The sequence below is a fragment of the Pristis pectinata genome, chromosome 4, assembly GCF_009764475.1.
Source record: "Pristis pectinata isolate sPriPec2 chromosome 4, sPriPec2.1.pri, whole genome shotgun sequence".
Classification (NCBI taxonomy): domain Eukaryota; kingdom Metazoa; phylum Chordata; class Chondrichthyes; order Rhinopristiformes; family Pristidae; genus Pristis; species Pristis pectinata.
In genome coordinates, this window is record NC_067408.1 from 46,546,339 (window position 1) to 46,569,827 (window position 23,489).

At 38.6% G+C, this 23,489-nt stretch overlaps 1 protein-coding gene across 2 annotated transcripts in view; it reads left to right on the top strand.

The window, feature by feature from the left end:
• Positions 1 to 973: 973 nt before the first annotated feature.
• Positions 974 to 23,489, top strand: part of LOC127569479 (drebrin-like) — a 153,801-nt gene continuing 131,285 nt past the window's right edge. Inside the window, exon 1 of one of the 2 annotated variants that reach the window (XM_052014177.1) lies at positions 974 to 1,296. In XM_052014177.1, the coding sequence (XP_051870137.1) occupies positions 1,199 to 1,296 (98 nt within the window). In that variant the 5' untranslated portion in view covers positions 974 to 1,198. The remainder of the gene's footprint in view (positions 1,297 to 23,489) is intronic. The other variant, XM_052014176.1, reaches the window with a different exon arrangement.

A 23,489-nucleotide genomic window follows, 5' to 3' on the forward strand; every position in this document is an offset into this window, starting at 1 on the left:
CTCTTTTATGAAGTCATAAAAGAGAAGGGAAATTATTGGTTGTGGCAGTTTATAAATTATACTTTTTCATTTGATAAAATTAGGAAAATCTTGTGACTCCTTAAGGGTTAACTAAATAGTTATTCCACTGCAACTGAAGGACAGTGGTAAGTCCTTTCTCCTATTGCCGTATTCTCAATGTACAGATGTTTCAGCTCATAGATTACTCAGTCCACATTCTGAAACTGCTATTATTTTATAAAATATATGAAGGTTGTCAATTATAACATACAATATTCAGTAAACCGTATGTATTTTTAGTTCATTTTGTAGGTGGAGAGATCCATCAAGATGGATATGCACTTGAAAGTGTAATATAAGAATTTTTTTTCAGTATCATTGTAGACAAGATACAACAACAGATGCTCTAACCCATTGCAATGCAAAAGGTTTTGTTCACTTTCACCATATTTGTTAAGTGACATTAAAGTCCAATTTTTCAGTGGGAAAGTAGTCATTGTTTGATTTGCATGGGCCAGGGCAAGGTATCTGTGCCCACTACAGTGCTCAAAGAATCTTTTTTTTCCAATTCTATAGTGGCATAGAGTATAGTGGCAGATACAAGGACCTGATATCATGTGCAAGAGGTCTTTGTTCAGTTTCAGAGCTGGCAAGGCAAACAATAGAATCTTCTGCAGTGCACAGGGAGGGATCAGTTCATTTTCAGAGCGACATGGACTCTCAGAGGACTACAAGCAGTATGGGAGAGGAGTGCTGTGTAATAAGTCTTTGTTTAGATTCAAGGTGGGGTAGTATGGTCACGATGGAAGGCACTAGGACCCTGTGGAAATTTGGGAAATTTGTCCAGTACAAGAATAGTAGGATACATTTTGTTGTTTCGTGGTGGGGAAATGTAAGGATTAGGATCCCACCTATTGGGGAGGAGTCGTTGGTTTCTTTAGAAGGGGAGGGTTGTCAAGCCGATAGTAGTCCGGGTGCGAAGTGGCAGAAGAGCCTTTGTTCAGTGTCAGATTGGGGCGGGTGTAGTACTGGCACTAGGACCCGTCGCAGTGAAGGAGGAGCCTTTGTTCAGTTTCAGTGTGGGGCGGATACCAGCCCAGGCACTAGGACCCGGCGCAGTGCGGGAGGAGTCTTTGTTCAGTTTCAGAGCGAGCGCAGCTGCAGCTTCAGCTTCAGCTTCAGAGCCGGAAAGATCTCAATGGGAGCAGGGACCATGGCGCTCAATCTTAGTAATAACAGACTCGCTTTACTCACAGCCTATGAGGATGTCATCAACGAGAAGACCTCCACCGACTGGTAAGGGGATCTCGGCCAGAGCCGGCGGGATGGTGGGGCAGGGGCTAGGAGTGGAATGGGAGTTGGGGATAGAGATGAAGATGGAGGGATGCAGATGGTAAATCATAGCAGATCCCGGCTTTGGGGATTTCCTCCTATTGCAGACTTGGGAAATGCACCAGCGCCTCGCTCCGGGCGAACAATAGGGCACCATCGGATGCGAGGATGCATGATGCAACGCATAAATATAATTTTTAATTGGCACCAAATTGAATGCGTTATGAAATAAATATTTAAATCAACTCATTATGGTAATTATATAATGGATTCAATATCGATTTGTTTTCTTAATTAACGGTGTGCTTATTTAGGAATCGTCCTCGATACCCTTGAGATAATGTGACTTAATATAACCATGAAAAATTTTACTGCTTCACGTGTGACTAGTGGGTTGTTTATATTCACTGAAAACACTTTTATATTTATTATTTAATTGTTTCAGTTGTAAAATATTAAATGCTGCTTGCAATGCACTAGGTAATCTCTGCTGGTAATAGAGGGCGACGCTCGTACCTACGGCGCCTGGTTTGCTCTGTGCTTCTGGTCTGAAGTTGCTGTGTCGAAGAATTTGAGGCTTAAGGCTGTTGTGTGATGGGCAAGTCTCTCCACCGCCTTGTGATTACGGATAGGTGCCAGTCAGTGAAGCGCAAATCTCTGTCTTTGTTACATTGTAACGCAGGCTGAAAGGACCAACGTAGCTGATCAGATGCAAATCAGACCGCAATTTGTCTCTTACCCGCACTCCCCACCGCCCCCCCCCCTTCACTGTCACCACCCCCATAGCCCACGCGCACTTTTAATAGGACTCTTTCGGTACCTCAGTATCTATGCAGTGTGACCAATGCTTTGTGTGCCTTATTTATTCGCTATATGCAACGTCTGTTGCAATTGTTCATTTTACGGAGTTATAATGAGCCTATAATGGTTATTCCATTGACCAGTATCTTCTGTGATTTATGACCGATAATGCAGTTAGTTAGTGTGACTGATTATAATGGCACGTGGGGAAATGGTTGTGTAATTAGCAAATGATTTTTGAATTGAGCTCTTTGTGCAAATTTAATCAATTTCATTTTTAAAATATGGAAAAACGTAGAACTGTACATGCATCACTCGTTGCCTTGGCAACCTAGTCAGCCTGAAATGAATGTTTTAAATTTATGACATTGTGTTTTGTACATGTGGTTTTTGGTAATGCTTAAATGATGATGAAATTGTTCCAGCAGCAGTGTGGTTTGTAGTTCCTTTTTGGAGCGCATGATTTTTGTTTAAATGAAAACCACAGAAAAGTGCTCCAGCACTGAACCTTCAGATGATGCGTCTGCATGTTCCTAACCTCTAAATTAATAGGACCTTATTTTACCCAGTTAAAGCCGCATCTATTTCAAAGAACTTTCCAGTAAAAAGACCGGACAAAGTCCTTGTATGGAAGTAGATCAGATGTGTATAATCAAGCTAAATGTATTAATCACTTCAAAATTTAAGATTAAAACAATTTGTGCTCAAGTAAGTTCCTTCTATGTAAAGTGTACCTTTTCTTGCCCCTTTTGCATCCCTTCACTCTTATATTTCTTTCATGCTTTGCTCCTTTCTCTCACATTCCTGCATTGTCCCCACTCCTTACACTTCTTGTGTTCCCTTTTATTCCTTTTTTTTTGGTGTCCCTTTCCAACTAACCTTTCCTCATCAAAATGTCTCCCGATATCATGATTTGGGGTGTTACAAAACTGGAATTTTATTCCTCAATCTGTGTTTGAAAATTAGTGGAACAGCTCAAGTTAGCAACGTAATAAATTTTGAGTGCATTCAAAACACCACCTTGGAGAAATATGCTCTACAGCCAACAAAAGGACTTGTTATGCAAGATTTAGTAATGAGCCACTGTTAATGTTATGGGAGGAGAATATTACTAGGGCTGGTTATAATGTGATTGAATTCAATTTTGTGTTTGAAAAGGAGAGATGTATTAAATTTCTAAAACTTGTTAAGGCTAATTTTAAATAGGATGAGATAGAGACTGCAGCAAACTGGTCAGAACAGTTATCAAGTAAACTATTTTGTCAAATAAAGCAGGCATGGTCGAGGAGGGGCAAGAAGTAACAAATTAAAGGAAAAACCTTGCAAAAATGCAATAGTAGGGTTATACGGAATTAAGGAAGAAAAACACTAAGGATAATTGTTGCAAAAAGGAACATAAAAATAAAAGGAAATTGAGGGATGTTCTGATTAACAGTAACAGTTCTTGCAATAATCCAGCTCTTAAACTACATAATAATTTAAAAACAGAAGGCTGTAATATTGAAAATAAGGTAACAGACTGAATAATTGCTCGTCTGCCTTTAAAGTAAAGGAAGAGGATAATGTATCTGACATTTCACAAGTACTAATAATTTTGCAAAGTCTTGAACTTGCTAAAGTTAAAATAAGCAGAAGTATTTTAATAAAAAAAAGGTACTAAACACTGACAAATCCTCAGGACCTGACAGTTTCCAAGCTACAGTATCGAAGAAAGTAATTGAGGAAATTTAGAAATGTTTCAATCATCTTCCAAAGTTCCTACTTTTTTAAGATTGGAAGATTTCAAACATCAGTTTAATTTGCTGGCTTCTTTCTTCCATTTTCTTATTGTCCTATTAGTCAAATGGCTCTATTGGGCAAGTTTTTGGAATCAATTATTAAGGGCAAAGCAGCTGACCACTTTGGAGAAGTTTGACAGAGAACAAACATCGGTTTATAAAAGGTAGATTGTGTTTGAAGAATGTAATTGAATTTTTGGGAACTAATTCAAGTGTTGGACAGGAAAATGTTAAAGGATGTAGTTTATATGGAGGTAGAAATTCTACATTGTTAAAGCAATGCTCATGGGTGCTCACACCCATATTGAGTGAGGCCCACCAGCAGTAGAATTCTATTGCACGTCAAGTGTGATAAGAGGTGTATGTTATACAAACAAAGGTTCTCAGCATTGCCAGCAGAGGGGGGCAGGGTGTCTGGAGGATAGAGGCTAGAGACGGGAAGTAAGAGTGTTGGGATGGTAGGGGTAAACATGAGACTGGATATTTGAGGATTGGGTCTGTTGAATGGACAATTAATTAATAGGGTCAGGGTACAGATTAATTCATTTTAACGTAGTAAAAACTGTGGAGCACATCGTAACTTTTTTACTTGGGTAGTCTAGTAGAAGAGAACATTGGTGTGGTGTTGCACTTTGGGAGGTCAAATGTAAGGGGGAAGTATACAGTTAATAGCAAGACCCCTAACAGCATTGATGTGCAGAGGGATCTTGGGGTCCAAGTCCATAGCTCCCTGAAAGTGGCCATGCAGGTAGATAGGGTGGTAAAGGAGGCTAATGGCATGCTTGCCTTCCTTGGTCAGGGCACTGAGTACAAGAGTAAGGAAGTTGTGTTACAGCAGCTATATAAAACTTTAGTTATTCTGTATTTGGAGTATTGTGTACAGTTCTGGTTGTTGCATTATAGGAAAGATGTAGAGGCTTTGGAGAGGGTGAGAAGAGGTTCACCAGGATATTACCTTGATTAGAGAGTATTAGCTACAAGGAGAGGGACAAATTTGAATTATTTTCTCTGGAGCATTGAAGGCTGAGGGGAGACCTGATAGAAGTTCATAAAGTTATGAGAGGCATAGATATGGTAGATGGTCAGAATCTTTCCCCCAAGGTAGAAGTGTCAAATACTAGAGGACATGCATTTAAGGTAAGAGGGAGAAAATTTAAAGGAGGTGTGTGGGGCAGGTTTTTTTACACAGAGAGTGGTAGGTGCCAGGAACAGACTGCTAGGGGTAGTGGGGGAAGCAGATACGATAGCAGCATTTAAGAGGCTTTTTATGAATGTGGAGGGATATGGATCACATGCAGGCAGAAGAGATTTGGTTTAATTTGGCATTGTGTTTGTAGACATCATGGGCTGAATGGCCTGTTCCTGTGTTGTACTGTTCTTGTTCTAACATAGCATTAAAATCAGAGTCAGACCTTTATGGAGAAAAGTTAGGATGCACTTCTTCATGGAAAAGATGATAAAAATGTGCAACCTATTTCCACACAAAGCAGTAGGCTTTTCCATCTGAGAGCCATCATTTTTGTTAGCCAATAGTGTAAAGTGACATGGGACCAATGTAGCTGGGTGCAGTTCAGATGCAGATCAGCAGTGACTTTATTGTTTAGTGGTCTGTCCTGTTGCTATTTTCCTTGTCTTTCTTGTGTACTCATTCCCTTCCTTTTTATCTTGTATTTCAGATTTTTTGGTGAATTTTTGAAGATCTGATTAATTCATTCTCTAGACTTACCAGGAATATTGGCCTAATTAGTTTGTGCTCATGTTTTACAGCCCATACCCGTCATTCAGTGGGAGAGCCCTAGTTGCTGTAACAGTAGCTGGTGTTTGTTCAGAAGATGTTCATTGGTCATATCCTTCATTCTCCTGTAGACAAGATTTTCATTCTTTATCAATTTGTGTTATTTATTATCAGGACAGTGTCTGCTTTGCTGATCAATTCTTGTACCTTCACCTGGATCTGCCAAGTCTGTGTTGCTCTCATTTCATTGACAAGTGTATCCTTGCAAACAGCCATAAAATAAACTGAACAGATCTCCACTTTATTTGATTTGTTTTCTGTGATTGATTTCAGTGATACACTAAAGTTTTTGGGTCTGTGCTTGTTGTGGTAATTCCAGTATGTCTTGCTCTTGGTTGAGCTCTGGGTGGTATTTAGTGTGTGGGGAGACTTGAATTATATAAAGATTTGCACTTTGATCATAGATTATAAAACATAGTCTATCCATACATTTAGACTTTGATTTCTTTTAAATGTGCAAGTACACAGCTTGTACTTTTTGTTGGCCTTATGAATTTAAAAATTGCAAGATTTAGTTTATTCCTGGTTCACTCATCTTCCTGTGCAACATTTTAACTGTCATTTTGAAAATCCCTTAAATGAGTATTTGGCCAATGTATCCTGTCATTATTAAGGAAATTGTCTCTTTAATCGGAGGTAATCATTTTCCTGATCTGTAATATTTTGATGAAATATCTTCTGTATTTTCCTTTTAGAATACAGATGAATTATTTTTGATGTTTTGAAGTATTTTGTAATCTAAGCACTCTCATTTAGCTCTTTAGTGACTGACCTTGTGCGTTATCCCTCAGCTTTCTTGATCTCTGAGACATTTGATACAGTGTAATGCACAATCCTCCAGTGTTCTCCTCTGTAACCCAGCTGATTAGGACTTCCCCTTTTCAGTTATTAACTACCCATACGTAATCAGAGAATTTCCTTCAGTGATTTCTTTTCATGGCTCTTCACAATTGCCAAACTGCTTTTGTGACATCCAGACTTGAATGAGGCACAATTTTCTCAGACTAATAATTGGGAGGACAAAAGCCATTGTTGTCTCTCTACACTTTTATCTCTTTTCTGAACATCCTTAGGCAGGATCAGCTGGTTTATGACATCAGCATCATATATGATTTCTGAACTGATCTTACAAGTATGATCTCATCTTCATTTCTCTTCTCAGTCTCTCAGGGTTGAGGATGATTTGCTTGCTCTCCAATTCTATGGGCTCTGACGTGATAAAACTCATGACGTGAGACCAAGCTCGGAGTCAAAGGTTTTTGTAAGGTCAAATAAGATTATGTATCAAGGATGATGCTGCTCTGTACCTTGGAGTGTTGTGAGAAGTTATATCAATTGTGCCTCCAGATTGATGATATTAACTTGGTTCTTTAGTCACTTGAAGAAAGTAGTTTAGGAGGACCCTTGTATTGATTTTCCCTGTGGCCTCCTGCACGGAGTTCCCTCTATAGTAATTGCAATCAGATCTGTCTCCTTTCTTGAAGTGGTCACAATGGTGGGGCCTCTGTTCCCTGGGATGTCCTTCTCTTCAAAGATGTGCTAGATGTGAAGTTGTGTCAGCCTCTCTGCCAAATTTTAGAACTTCAGCAGGGATACAAAGGCTTTTTTGCTTTTCTGTTGACATATAGCCTTTTCAACATTTTGTTGGTCTGAGGTAGTAGTGACTGGATCAGATGGGGATGTGTAGGATGGAGTCTTTCTTGAAATGTTCTTTGAAGTGCTAGTTCCTGTAGGTACTGATTTGTCTCTTTTGTTGTGATAAATTCAGTCATGTGCTTTCTGTTTCTTTTCCCTGATATTAACTAACTTTCATTTATTAAATTCAAAGTATCTATTCAGATGTTTTATAAACCAGTAATTGCAGCTGAATGGAGGAGATAGAATTACTTGGCTAGTTGCCTGAGATTACATCATGGGGTTGGTTGGGTAGCTTAAATAACATTCTGCTCTATGATTGTTGCAGTGTGATTACATCATGAAGCTAGGTGACCAGCTAAAGTAATGGTGCTCCCACAATGGTATTTCACAAAAACTTATAGAAAACTGACCCAGTAATGATAATGGTTGATTGGGGTTCTAAGAGCTAATGGTATTAACATTGTTAGTGTAGTTTTTTTTTACCATGGTGGATTACACAAGGAAGGAGCATGGTGGTGAGGTAACTCTGGTGAGTTGCTGTAATGGGTGCTGATAATGGCAGATAGACATGAGGTCAGTGGCTGAATCTGCATTTTGCCAGCTTGAGTATTATAGCAGCTGTGCAGCCGTCCAAACAAATAAATATCTTATTTTGTTAGTGACTTGAGACTTGCAGGGTCAGAGACTTTGGTCATAAAGTGATCTACTTGTCAGAGTACCCAGCATTTTACCTTCCCTTGCAGCCGCAGTGTTTTGCTGTGCAATTAAACCTAGGGGAATTGGTGATGGAGGTGATTATGACCTGGAACCTAAGTGGCATGAATGTAAACCACCTGCTTAAACTTTCTAATTATTATCAATTACTTAAAAATGCAATAATTCTGCAAATAAAAACAAAAGGGGAGAAATTCATCTTTTCTTGTTTGAAGTTAGTGGAACTAAATATGCAAAAGTTAATTTAGCTAGTAGTTAATAGTTCCAGAGCATTTAGTGCTAACAGCTAAGGACCGACTTTTGATTCATAGTTATACAGCACGGAGTCAGGCCCTTTGGCCCAACTCATCCATGCTGACCACGATGCCTATCTATGCTAATCCCATTTGCCTGTGTTTGTCCATATCCCTCTGAACCTTTCCTATCCATGTACCTACCAAATGTCTTTTAAACAGTGTAATTGTACCTGCTTCTATCACCTCTGGCAGCTTGTACCATATACCTACCACCCTTTGTGTGGAAAAGCTTGCCCCTCAGATTCCCTTTAAATCTTTTCCCCCTCGCTTTAAACCAATACCCTCTCATTTTAGATTCCTCTACCCTGGGAAAAACTTATCACCTGAAATGTGTTAAGTAATTATATAATTTGAGGGAGGGGGAGGGGGTGAGAGGAAATTACTGCTGTGTTTTCACTAAATTTCACTAAGTTGTAATCAGAAACCTGAAAAGTTAAGTGTGAAAGTATTTCTGTTTATGCCATCCAATAACAACTCTTGTACTTCTAATTAAAGTAGCCAAAATCTGCATTGGAACTAAACAATAGCCTGGCACCAAAATGAGTGGTGAAAGGATATTCTTGGACATTGTTTCCACCACCTTTTTTATTCAACCTTTTCACAGAAATTGCATGCTGATTAGTTGATCAGATGATTCAAACTTCGATTAAATCATTATCATTGGATGTTATCTGCACATTAAAGTGTTTAACTTGTATTTTTGGCAGCTAAGCAACATTTGTTTTATTCAGACTGAAACTTGGAGTCACAAAAAAGGCCAAATCGAATGATTTTTTTAAATGTCAAAAGATGCAAAGAGTAAGACTGTTCAACTATCTTAATTCTCCCATCTGGAAGAACATGAGCACCTACTACCCACCACCGGTTGCATATCCAACTACCCCTGTCGTACTGTCTAACTTTCTCAAAAATCTGTGTTTTTGTGTTCAACTTGGTGTTTAGAATTCCTTTCTGCATTAATGTGTATGATAGCTACTTGACCCCAGTCTTAAATTTATTTTCTACAACTTGGAACCCACCCACCCTTATCATTCTGTCACAGTTTAATTTGAAGTAGTGTTCCAACTTCCCTTTTCTATACAGGTTGCATTCCTGTATACCTCCTAGGATCTCTTCTAAATTGCTTTTGTCCAAAGATGAATAGTTTGGGGATGAATAGAACAAATTGCTTCAGTGTTCTTTCTTGTGACTTAACCCACTGATATTAAGGTTTGGCCTTCAAGCTCATCATGGCAGTATCTCTGTTTGCTTCCTGTAGCCAGTGGCTAGAGTCAAAGGTAAGTCAAATACTTTTGTGTTTCAAGTAACTTGTATTGGATCCGACTGTCTGAGGTTTGTGTCCTCTGATAAAATGATTAACCTCCAATTTCAACAGTGAATATTTTGCCATTTACGTCCAAGGATATCCTGCATTCATTCATTCCACTGACAAGCTACTAGGTAGGCCACACATAGATTGTGGCTAAGAGAAAGGAGAGAGGAAATCTATAATAGCAGGACAGTAAGTAGGTGCCTTAGTGACCAGAACCAGGTCCAGTACCTGGTGTGGTCTGATTGGAGTGATGTATGATTTAAACATCCCATATTTTGAATAATATGCAAAATTAGTGGCTTGATTTGGAACTAAGTTTACCAATGACCTTAAATCTTTGTGCCACCCTATCTCTCTTGGATAGCATTGGAAAGAGAGCCACCAAGAGGATGAGTGCAGTATCCATTGAACACAGAGTTTATTCCAGTCTTATCTAATAGATAGAGGCGTGATATCAACAACCCTTTTCCATGTTGAAACTCCAGGCTGCTTCCCATATTCTGTACAACTGCGGGTTCAGGAAAGTGTTGCAAGCTGAAGGAGTTCAAGCTCCAGGTTCTGGAATTTGAGCAATAGTTGGTGTTAGCATGGACCGTTTGCATCCCTGATAGCATACTGGTTGGAGAGCATGATGTCCTTGGAAGTCTAACCTGTACTCTATTACGAATACGGAAGAGGGTTCCCTGGGGAGCACAGACAGTGATACTCTGGGGTATTAAGACCAGTTCAGACATAAGTGGGATCTGCAGGGATGAATTGGTTAAACTTCCAGTGGAACTTGGTTCACTAAGTGCTGTGGGGGAGGGGCAGGAATTTAAAATAATTTGGCAGGCAAATGGGGAGCAGAATGTAACATTGAAAAGGAAAAAAAAGGAGCACAAAGGATTGGAGGAGATAAATAACACCAAGTTAAATAATAGTATGGTTTCAGATAGGTCAATCTAAAAGAGCAGTATACGAACATCAACGATGTGTTTTATGCATTTATTAAGTAATGTTCTTCCTTCACTGGTGGAAAATGTAAATGAATGTCTCACAATGTTCTCTAGGTACGTAAACGATAAACTGATGATAGGAGGAGAGGTAGAATTGATCAGAGATTGAAAAGGAAATGTACTTCTGGAAGCAGATGTAAATGAGTACATCACTCTTTTCCTCAGAGACTAAACAAAAGGGACAAATCTGGTACTAATTATTCCTGGAAGGAGATCAGGAAAGATGGATCAGGGATGTCAGTGACAGGTTGGCAGTACAATTTAAGAATAATATTGCCATGCTAAAAGAAGAGGAAATGATGTCCTGAAGTGGTTAAAGACAGAAACTATTTGGATGAAGTTAAGAAACAATAGAGGAAAAGTTACTTGGGCTTATTTAATAAAGAGAAAAGCTAGGTGTACTTAAAGTGGTTAAATCACCCAGTTCAGATGGGTACATGCAAGATTGCTGAGGAAATAAAGGTGGAAATTGCATTGGACATAATCTTGCAATGATCTGGGTTTGGATCGTCCAACTCGCATGCAGGCCTTTATGGCAGAACTGTTGTTTCAAGTCAGAAGGTGTGTGGTTGCTGTGGGCCTTCAGTTGCTAAACTTCCAACCTTCTGCTAATTAGCAAAGCTGGTCTTTTATAAAGATGCTGGGAGCTGAATCTCCCAATATTCAGATTGATGGGTAGTCTCCTCTTCCAACAATCCAGGATCCCACCAGGTTCTCTGGACTGCTGAATGTCAACAGTAGGTATATGTATCCACTCAGAATAATTGTGCTTGAAGCACCAACTGTAGAAAGTAATTAAAATACTAATCCAAAATAGTAGTTTAGATAGATCCAAGTGTAGTGGTTGTACCATTTAATAGGGTTTTTACAGACTCGAGCATCCACTTCAATGTTTTGTTTTGGAACACAGAATATTTTGCATCTTAATTGTAAACTGCAATTGAAATCAATGTCAAATCAGTCAAACAACTTTATCAATTAATATATTCCTCCTAAATTCAAGATGGTGTGGGCACCGCCACTATATTTGCAGCTGAAACTGAGTCGAGATGAGGGCTACCACCTGCACCAAGAGAAAGCAATTAGACACTGCTTCCAAATGACATCATTTGCAGCTGCAAAACCAAACAGGGTTTGGCAAGTATCTCTTGGATATGGTGGGACATTTATTTACTGCTTTTGGATTAATCTGAGTTTCTTCTCTGAGCCATTGCCTTTTCTAGTCTTGTTCTCAACATGAGTCAACACAACTCTCGAGGTTTTAAATAATCAGTTTTTGGAGAAAGCCACCTGCATTTAATGTTGATCTGAACAGAAATGAAGGTCAATACCAGCTGATGTGTTTTGAACATTGCTGGGTCAGCTACTGCACAGAACTCGTATGTGTTCGAAGGAGTTTTGGTCAAATGAGCTAAATAAGGTATTGTTGTCCTGGAACATCTTTTGCAGTCACCAAGTTCTGGATCTGATGATCACATCATTAACAATTTTTTTTATTTTAGTAAGACTTTTATAATGAAGGGGTTTATGATTATTGGGAATATGGCTTGACATTATCAGTGTGTGTGTGTGTGGACATCAATCATGTGACTTCCCTCTTGTGCCAATGATTGAGCAGTGTTTAATCTGTTGCCTGCTGAACTTGGTGTTTTCAGCAGGATTGTTGAGTACTGCATGTTGTGGCTGCAACAACAGGATGAGTGATAGGTGGGTGTTAGGTTAGATGATCCTGTTGATGTGGGTTGTTGTCACAGGAAAGGAAAATTGCAAATGTGACATCCATGTTGAGAAAGTAGTGCAAGGATAAACCCAGCCACTGTAGGCCAGTCATCTTAACCTTGATAGTGGGAAGCTCTTAGAAACCATAACCAGAGACAGAATTAGGAGTGACATGGACAAACGTGGACAGATCAGATGGATTTGTTAAATTAACTTGATAGTTTTTTTTAAATGAAGTAACAATAGATTGTGGTGTATGTGGTTTATCATTAAGATTGAAGTCCATGGAATAATAGGGGTGGTAGGAACAAAGACACAAAATTGGCTGAGTGACAGGAAAGAAGGATGAATAGTGAGCAGTTGTTTCACAGACGAGAGGGATGTGTACAATGGAGTTCTCCAGGAGTGGGTACAAAGAGCATTGCTGTTCTTCATAGATGTCAATGACTAGGATTTTGGTGCAGAGGGCATAATTTCCAAATTTGTAGATGACAAAGATTTGGAAGCATAATGAACGATATGGAGGATGATAACAGACCAGTGAAATATAGACATGCTGCTAGAATGGGTGGATGTGTGGGAGATGAAATTCAATGCAGAAATGTTACATTTGATAGAAAGGGATAGGCAAGATAAATAAGAAGAGTAAAGGAACAGATTTAGGGCAATTTTGTTCCTACATCATTAACAGTAGCCGGGCAGGTTGAGAATGTATTTGAAGCGTAGAAAATCCTTGGCTTTATAATTAGAAGCACAGAGTACAAAAGCCAGCAAGTCTCAATAAACCTTTATAAAACTTTGATTTTGCCTCAACTGGAGTTCTGAACGCCACACTTTAGGAAAGTTGTGAAACCCTTGGAGAGGGCACAGAAGGGAATTACTGCACTAATTACATTGCAGTAACTCCCTCCTGTGTCCCCTCTAAGGGACCTTAGTTAAATGGACAGACTGGAAAAGCTGTAGTTGTTCTTCATGGAACGCAGGAGGTTGGTAGTCATTTAGAATCAGGCAAGTTCTAGATGAAGTAGATAAAGGGGAAAGAAAAACATTCCCATTGGCAAATGAGTCAGGAACCAGAGTTCTTAGAATTAAGTCGACTGGCCAAAGAATCAAATGTGACAGGAGGACAAATTTTCATATGCAGAGAGTGGTTAAGATCCAGCATGCATTGCCAGCAAAATAGTGGAGGCACATTCATTTGTGCTGTTCAAAATAACTTGTTAAGTACTTGAAAAGAATAAGATGCTGACCATGAGGAGAGCATGTGTGAGGTGAGGCTAGCTGGATTGCTCCTGTCTAGAGCCTCCACTGATTCAGTGGACCAAATAGCCTCCTTCCGTACTGTGTTCTTTGTGTTGATTTCAACAGTGTTGTCATTTTGCCATCTTTTTTTGTCTTGCAAATGTGCTGCATTATACTTGGCCATATTGCAATTCAGCTGGTATAATTAAATCCATGTTCCCATTATATCAAGTTATTTTTTGGTTCCAAGTCGGCCTCTTCAAATTTAATAGCACTTTCTCATTTTAGAAATGCATTTTTTGATGCAAGCTGCTCAATTACGTTGGCTCCAAAAACTGATGGAATATCCTATATGTTTGCTGTCTAGCAAACCAGTGCTGAAAGTTTTGTTTTTTTAAAACGTTTAAACATCTGCCCTAATATTTACCTCTGTAGCCCAGTCACTTTTTTAATGTAATGCTGTTTAATACCTTGGGATGTTAAGGTGCTATATAAATGGATGTTATTGCTGTTCTTGAGTGAAGTTCCAATAAAGTGGGTGTTTTAGCCAATTTAGCTTTGGTCCTTCAAGAATACCAAACTGATGTTTTGTCACTACAGTTTCAATATTTAAAAACATTTGTAGGAGGAGAAGGAAGCAGGGTTCCATGCATTCTGAAAAATAAAAACTAATTTCAACACTAAGATTTTGAAGGTGAAGAAGAATGGGTAGAACACTGCTTGAAGGTTGGGAGGAACAAGAGAGAAAAGTGCAGAAGTTTAGGAATTGGAAAAACAAGAGATTGCAATCTTTCAGCTTGCAGATGAATGCGGAACAGTATCAGATTTAATTATAAGTATCTAATTGTAGAACCCATTTAAGAATATAAGAGAAGTTAGAAGCCCATGTATATAGGGAAACTCTATTCTAGGTACAGAGTCAGTGAGCAGCCAACACCAAGATATAACGGTGTGTGGTCTAATATGGGCAATGCCTATATTCCAAAGACAGTGTCAAAGTAGCAATGAATGAAGTTGAAAATAAACATTGATGCCTGGGTCATGCATTCCTCATCATTGCAAAACAATGTTCAACAAAGTCAATATAGTCTAGGTGGTAAAATATTGGTGAGATAATTCATGAGCATGTGGTACATTATAATGGCTAACTCTCTTTTCTTCCATTGTGTCTAGTTCTGGTCACTGAGGCTTAAAAGAGCGATTTAAACCTGGAAGTGGTGCAAAGATGAGCCATAAGAATGATCTTTAAATGTGGAAATTTCAGTTATTAAGGCAGTCTTGAAAATCTTTTCAGCTCTGAGAAACGATTCTGTTGTGTTTTATATAGCTGCAAACTAGGTGGAAAGGATAAATCTGTAAAAGTAGTTGTTAAAGTAGAAGGCCATTACTTCATTCCCTATGGAGAGTGATCAATGCCTTGAATGGACCTGGGCTAGGCTTGTGAAGACAAAACACTGGAATTGTATTGCAACTAAATTTATGCTGCTGTTGGGATTTCAGTCTATTTTGGCTTGGCCATCGAAAAAGAATGAATTGCTGACTGTAATTATTTTGTGATCTTGGGAGTTTCTTTCAGACTGGATCTTCTCTTTGAGGTGTGATTGTGAGTCCATTTAATTTGATTGTAGTGAATGAACATCTTTCCTTCATTAATGTTTGTTGTATTCAGACACTTGAATTGCTTTTGTCCTCAATGTAGGCCTAAAAGATACCTGTGCAATGATTCATGTTCTCTAGAAATAATCCCACTTGTGCAATTCAGAGTTGGATGTTCAATTCCAAAATGTTTCACAGGTTCATTTTTTTGTTTATTGCTTTTGGGTCTGGGACTTGCAATTGAAGGTTTTGTTTATGTCAGCAGAGAGCAAGGTTGAACATAAATTGATTGCATTTGCACACTTCAAGAGTAATTCATTGCTACCGGTACTGTAATTATTCTGTTATCCCATCTTCTAATTTTGTGAATGTATCTGGTTATCCACTGACTCCATTTTTTTGATATTTCACTTATCTGTGAATTGAAATTTTTGTAGTATTTGGTTACTTTGCTGTGTGGTAATCCATAAATATACTTACTCAAAAATGAAGGGCTGGAAAGAGATGCTGAAATGCCAAGGAAAGGATAAATATCTAGAACCAAAATTGAGGGGGAAAAATGTCCTTGTAGGAGGTGGGGAGGTGGAGAGAGGATGTTGTGGGTGGCACTAAGATGCGGCAACACGAGATGCTGAAGATGGGAGAGGAAAGGAGTGAGGACAACCTGCCAATGTTTTCAATGGTTTAATAATGGCTTTGATGTTCCCATTTTATTTAAGAACTGTGTAACAATGTAGTGAAGTTACTGAGGGTGCAAAGTTGCCATGGAGACGGTCCCCATATTTCTGGCTCTGCATAACTTCAATGATATCTTGATTCTTGGTTGTGGTAAAAGGAGGAAATATTTGCATTTGCTAAAGTCCTTTATGGCTGATAAAATACATTTTGAAAGCAGTTGCTGTTGTGATTATATGTAAACGTGGCAATCAATATGTACATAGAGAGCTCTTGCAAATAACAATGTGATAGTGACCAGATAATCTGTTTTGGTGACGTTGATTAAGGGATAAATATTGGTCAGGAAATCGAGGATAATTCCTGTACCATTCTTTTGAAATATTACCATGGAACCTTTTGCAGCTTTCTGATAGAGCAATGTGCTGTCTTAACTAGATATTTAGCTGTAGCACATTTTTGATACTGTACCAGAACGTCAATCTAGGTTTTTGTGTTCAGAGCCTTTGGAGTGGAATTTGAACCCAGGAATTCTGAATCAGGTGAGACTAAGATGCTTGGGGGAAATTTTTATTCAGTTTTAAAATATTAATAAGGGCTGGAAGAAACTAGTCTTTTAGAACCTCTATAATTACCAATGAATTGTTGATTCTAAGGCCTTCTGATGGATGAGTGTTTTAATTGGCCTAGCAATGAGGTCTTTGCATGCTAATCACTATCATCACCCTCTATCAGGGGATGAACATAATGACTCTAATACCACACAAAATTTGATTCTAAATCTCATCTTTTCCCCCCCTTTTTTCCTAATCCATTTAAAATAGTTAACTATACGAGATCTCCATCTTTCATTGGTTATACAAATGCAGCAAATTGTTCTTCCCAGTGCAATAAAAATATCAAAAGCAGCGTGCTGAAATAATGTGGTACACATGCTGAGGTGTTGATGAAAGCTGAGTCACGTGACCCACTGGTACCATGTGTTCACCATATAATCAAGAAAGCCATTTATCAGTACATTTGGAGAAATTAAATTTGAGTAGCCATTTTTCTTGTAACTTAATGCACATGTGATACAAATGTTCTCTAGCATAGTTCATGGTGACAATGTGCATTTTAATATGAATGTAAGAAAATTTTAACCCCTAAATCCAAGTAGCTTGTTTTGTACTTGTATATATTTTCTGCTACCAGCACTTGTACTGTTAATCTGCATTGAATCGCCTCTGGAATTGCTGCTAGGGTACTGGTTCATGTCAGTGACAGAATAAATCAATATTTTATCTGCTTTGGTGACGTGACTGAAAATGCTGATGGGATGACTTCCAAATATGAAAGGAGGTCATTAGGATATTGTACAACTGCAGATCCAAAGCTAATAACTTTGCTGTGTAATGAGGAGCCAGATTCCAATTGTGCTCTATGCTTATCTTGCTGTTTCTCATGCAAAATAGAGGAGAAGGCACTCCATATTCTAACAGCTGGATAATGCTGAGAATGGTGCATTGTGGATAGTGACAAATGTGATGGTGTTGTCAATTCAACTATAGTCTCACAGTAAATTGATTTCCTCAAGAGACATGTAAATCTGACCCATGTATGCTTTTGCAAGTTTAAAAATATAGATGTGCGCAGGTAATGTTTTGTAAAAGTACTTTATAAATCTTGATTATTTTCAGGGACATATTTAAGAAATTATACGACATAGCTGCCAATATCCTAATCATACTTTTTACGTGGGCTATGTCAGATACCATCTCCTGCGGTACCAATAGGAATTAATTACCTTTTTTATTAGAGAATTTAACAATTTGTATTTTGTCTTGCTATCTGCATTCTTGCATCGGTAAGAGTCAAAGAGTGATGCAGGTCCTTTTGCTCTACCGAACCCATGCTGACCATTGCATCCATTTATGCTGGTCCTACATTAATCCCATTTTATTCTCCCCACATTCTTATCAATTCCTCCCACCCCCGCCCCAGTTAGCCTACCAACTTTTACATCTTTGGGATGCGGGAGGAAACCCACACAGTTACAGAGAGGATGTGCAAACTCCAAAGGGCACCCAAGGTTAGGATTGAACCCAGGCTGCCGGAGCTGTGAGGCATCAGCTCTACTCGATGTGCAACTGTGCTATCTATTAGTTTTGTGTACTTAAATTTAAAACTATATTGATGCTTCAAGGTTAAACATAGGCCAAGGAAAGAGTCTGGAATGGCACGGTCTTGCTCATTTCCTCCTTTCAACATCTTTTCCGTATGACTGAATATTGACGATGAATGATTCTCGATGCATGAAATCTTGCTTTTGGAATCCCTGCTCTCTATTAGTATTCCTGAGTTTTTGTGATAATAACAATAAACCAGCTCGTGTGTGTGATATATATAAAAATAAAAATTTGTGTGTGTATAAAACATAATTCTAATCTAAACTAATTGATGAATGAATAATAGAATATTAGTTTTTGACTAAGCCCACTGCATCTGCATACATCATTATCTTCTACAGGTCTGCTAAGTTGGTGATTATTTCATTCTCATCAAGAACTTTTAAAGCATTTCACCAAACTATTGTTTGGTTTGAGTTTATTGGATAAGCAAAAGATTTAAGGAATCAACAGACCTAATTCATACATGCCTATCTATTAGTAACATGTAGTAAGTAAACCTGCTTATCTAAGCCTGACCGTCTGCTATTAGAAGTGTACAATGAGCAAGCCTTTGACCCAGATTCCCAGACCCACTAACCTAGTTATTGGGATGTTTGTAAGAAAATCTACCCACAGATGTTCACATTACTTGCAATAAGAGACCACAAGTATATGTCTGTAGGATAGATTGTTGCCATCTGTGCTGCTCCCAACTAATGAAATTAAATTTGTAAAATAAGCTCCATTTAAATGTCAGAATGTACAGATTCCTATATTACCATTTCAATTGCAGGGGTGACAATAGCAGCCTCGCCATGATGGACCATTTGAAGATGAAGCGCAAGATGACAGAAAATAGTTATAAAGGGTTACTTTAATTCTCTGGATGCAGACTTTGATACCAAGGGCTAACATTGCTAACCACTTTCAGGGGCACAGTGAATGCTGCCCCCTGATCCTGGCATAGCTTTGGCCATGGTGTGAGACAGGAGTCGAGTATAGTTTAGTCAAGGATGGTAATTACCTTCCTAAGAAGATCACAGACCCGACTGTGTTTAATGAAAATTGGTGGCCAATTTTTCTTTTAATCTGCATTGAATCACCTCTGGAATTGCTGACTTTTAACCAAATTCAAATTCTCAAACTCCTAAAATGAGTTTTGAGCTTTAATTCTCCTGACGTATCAATCCAGTGCTCTGGATTTCTAGTCTTGTAACAAAGCCACTGCGCTGTCATTCATGTGATTTTTACAATAAGCCTCCGCAGTCCCTGAGGTGCTTATGGTAAGTGCTGTTTTCCTGCTTTTCAAATTGACAAACTCCACACTTTATTCGTGCAAGCAAAGGAGAAATATCTGGACACAGACTCATGTTAATTCAACAATTTGGTTGAAGGAAAAAGGACTGCTTAATTCTCCAAGATGATTGGAATAAGTCAGGATATTCAAAGCTTGTTCAGCGTGGTGACTGTTTAAAAATAGGCTATAGTTGCATACCCCATGTGAGCCTCCATAAGTAAATGAAAGTTCAATTATGTGTACTGTAAATAAGCAGTATGAATTTTTAGGGCTCACATGGATCAAGTTGAGTCAGCAACAATCAACTTAAAATATAAAATCAGATCTTTTATCTGGAAAAAAAACCTCTGATTTAATGAATGTCCTTAAGGGAAAATGGCAAAACTGTACTGTGAAATTTTCCTTTTAATATTTTCTTCCCACTAGTTCCTTTCCCAACCCACTCACCTGCTCAGGTTCAGAAAAGTGCGATGCAGCTGTTTACTGTTAAGCATGGCACCATGAACTAGTGAGCTAAATAATGGTTCTACAAGTGTAATTTTTTTTCCATTTCTTGGAGGAACTCTGTTTTGTAAATTATGATAATCTGAAAGAAAAGGATGCCTTTTAGCTATGTTAATTGTTGGTCCAGCTGACTGGGATCTGATTTGTAGTTATTGTCTACAGTATTAAACTATTCCAATGCTAGACTTTGCAGACTGGTGTAATCGCTATAAGCTGTCTGATACCTTACTTAATAAGCCGAAGTTTTTGACTATAATTTATGCAGATGAACATGATGTGATGTTTTGACAGGAAATACATTGTCTTGAGTTGCATATTCTGTCTCATTTCACATGAGCAAACACATGCTTAGATGTAGTATTGAAACACATGCTCTGCTCAGAGATTAGTATTAATTTTTAGAGAAAAAATTCCTGAATGAGGGATTACTCATGGTGAAGTTCCTTTTTGTATTTCATTTCACTCCATTGCAACAGGATTGAAAGACTTTGGGGGAAATGAGCAAGAAAAATCAGTTTTCTGCTTACTAATGAGCTGCGTACTGTAGACAGAATGTACAATGGGGTCCAGCTATGTGGGATCGAAATGAGTATAAGAAAAAGAAAGCAAGGCCTCCTGAATTACTTCTCACTTTTAAGCACTTTAGTCTGCTTTTAATTTGTCTGAAAAGATTAAAAGACACATTTCTTAAAATTGAGCCCTCCAGCCTTTCCAAAGCACAGCATGGAATCTTTTTGGCGGAACTCCTGTGAAGTATAGTATCTGGAATACTTTGAACCAGACACAGTCAAACTGTGAATGATTGAGTTGTTCTCACAGAAGAGAATGATTCAACCTTTTCCTCCTGGTGGAGGGATTTCATCCATTTTGTTGCAAACAGCAGTTCCTACTCGTGTACCACTTTTCTTTAGCCACTCTGCTTCTAATGAGGACAGTGGCTGAGCTATGGTGTCAACAGGGTGATTTAGTACATGCTCATGGGCTAGGCTCACAAAGATGAGGTCTGCTAACAATGTGTCTTTGTTTATTTCAGACATGCCAAACTTGCCAGAAGTATTAAATATATTTAGATCAGGAACCAGCTGAACAAGGACCAGGAAATGAACACAATTATCTGTCTGTATTATAAATGTCAAACAATCTGCTGTATCAGGGCAAAAATATTCGAAAAATGCAAAATGATGTTGGGTTCTGTGATGTGAGAATTAGGATGTTGTAGAAGTCTTTGGTCATTTTTTGCTATGCCTTCTGTTGTATGCAGAAGAGCTAATCACTGCAGAGGATCATAGAATTTTATGGACAGGAAGGAGGCCATTCAGCCTATTATGTCTGTTGGTCACTAAAGAGCTATTCACAGTAATCCCACTTCCTAGCTCTTGGTTTGCAGTCTTGTAGGTTACAACATGTGACGTGCTCACCCCTGTCCTTGTTAAATGTGGTGAGAACTCCTGCCTCCACTCTTTCTGGTAGTAGTCTCCAGAACTCATCCTTTGGATGGGGGGGAAAAGAAGATTCTGCAAGAAGCTCTTTCACTAATTACACCCAAATAAACACCCCAAAAATATAGCAAGGACCCATGTAGGACACAAACTTTAAACAGCATGATTAATCTCCCTGTAGGTTCTGCTGTTCCAGGTGAAACAATTCCAGCCCAGCTATTCTTTTCTCTTAATTAAACTTTTCTAGTTCTGGCAACTTCCTCATAAATCTCTGCTTCACCCACACTATCACATACTTGCACACAACAGCCTAGCTGCCCCTAACCAGCGTTTCACAATTTAGTATAATTTCCCATTTTATTTTATTCTGTGCCTTGATCAATAAATGGAATGATATTGATCAGTTGCTAAGATGGTCAAAGCAATGGAATTTAAATATGAAAAAGAAAGGTGATGTATTTTGGGAGCCCTAATAAGGTTAGGATATATACAGTGAATGGTAGAACCTGAGGAAGTATTGGGAAGAGAGGGACCTTGGTGTATGTGCCTAAGAATTCATGAAGGCAGCAGCACAGGTAGATAAGAAGGGTAATAAAGCACAAGTGATACTTGCCTTCGGCATAAATAGAAGGGCAGGAAGGTTATGATACAACTATGTAAAAATATTAGTTAGGTCCTAGCTAGAGCACATTGTGCAGTTCTGGTGGCCATACAATAGGAAGGCCATGATTGCACTGGAAAGGGTGCATAAGAAACTCACCAGGATATTGTCTGGGATGCATCATTTCGGGTATAAAGAGAAACTGGATAGACCTGGTTTTGTTTTCCTTGAAGCAGAGAAAAGTGATGAGGAAACCTGATGAAAGTGTACAAAATTATTGGTAAATTGGTTTATTATTATGACATGTACAGAGTTACAGTGGGAAAAACTTTTTTTATGCATGCCATCCATACAGATTTCATCACATCAGTATATCGAGGTAGTGCAGGGGAAAAGCAGAAACAGAATGCAAAGTATAGTGTTAGAGTTTCGGAGAATGCAGTGCAGGCTTAAAATTTAGATATAAGAGAGAAGAATGATTATAATGGAAGTAATGAGTAGATCTGCAGAAAGCAGCTTGCAACGAGTCGCCATATTCCGATGCCATCTTGCAATATTTGTGAAGCATAGATAGAATTTTTTTCCCCTTAGAAAGGGTGTCTTCATCAAGATAGCATAGATTTGAGGTAAGGGGTAGGATATTTGGAGGGAATTTGAGGAGGAATTGTTTTCACCCAGAGGGTGGTTGAAATTTGGAACACAGTGGGTGGGTGAAGGCAGGTAATTGACAACGTTTAAGAAGCATTTAGATGAGCACCTATGAAATGCATAGCAAAAAAGGCTACAGGCTGTGTGTTGCAAAATGGGATTGGCATAGATGGGCACTTGAATGGCTGGCATGGAAACAATGGGCCAAAAGGCCCATTTCCCTGTTGTACGACTCCAAGTGAAACTACTTGTGGTTTTATAATAAGCAGCCTTTGGCCATTATTCTCTTATATAATATAAATGTGAATGAAGGAATAATGTGTGATTTGTGTTCTTGCATTGAAAAATACAGAAGTATTTCCATCAGAGTGCCACTAGTTTATGATGCTTGTCAGTGGGAGCAGGTACAAGATGTGTTTGGGAACATGTAGTCATTGAAATATGACTGGGTTTTGTATTTTTCCACAGAATAAATAGAATGAACATCCACTCCTTTCTTTTGTGTAGGTTCTGATTCTCCACAATGTGTAGGGTGGGATGGAGGGGAGGGGCAGGGAGAAATCTGTTCTGCAAAAAATCTGGGGTAAAATTATGCAATTAAAGTGGTAGGGCCCTGCCAAAATCCCTTTTCACTGAACAGGGTGGTGTAGTGAAGTAATTTGCAGAACTGGGTTTAGTTTGGTATGAAAGCCAGAACTCCTAGAAAAATAGCTCTGCAGTTTTTGTTCTTTTTATAATAAATTAAACTTAATTTAGCCCATGTGATAGGGGTTAACTTATCTGTTGTTGTGCTTACAATTCCAGCTATGTTAACCAGTGTTGATTTTCAGAGGAGGAATAGATGTGTGACCCAGGATCAGGTCCTCACAATTGAGTATGAACACGAGTCACCGTACGTAATCCAGCATGTGCTGACATTGGGTCATCAGGCAGTCTTTCTTACAAAGACTTGGCTAT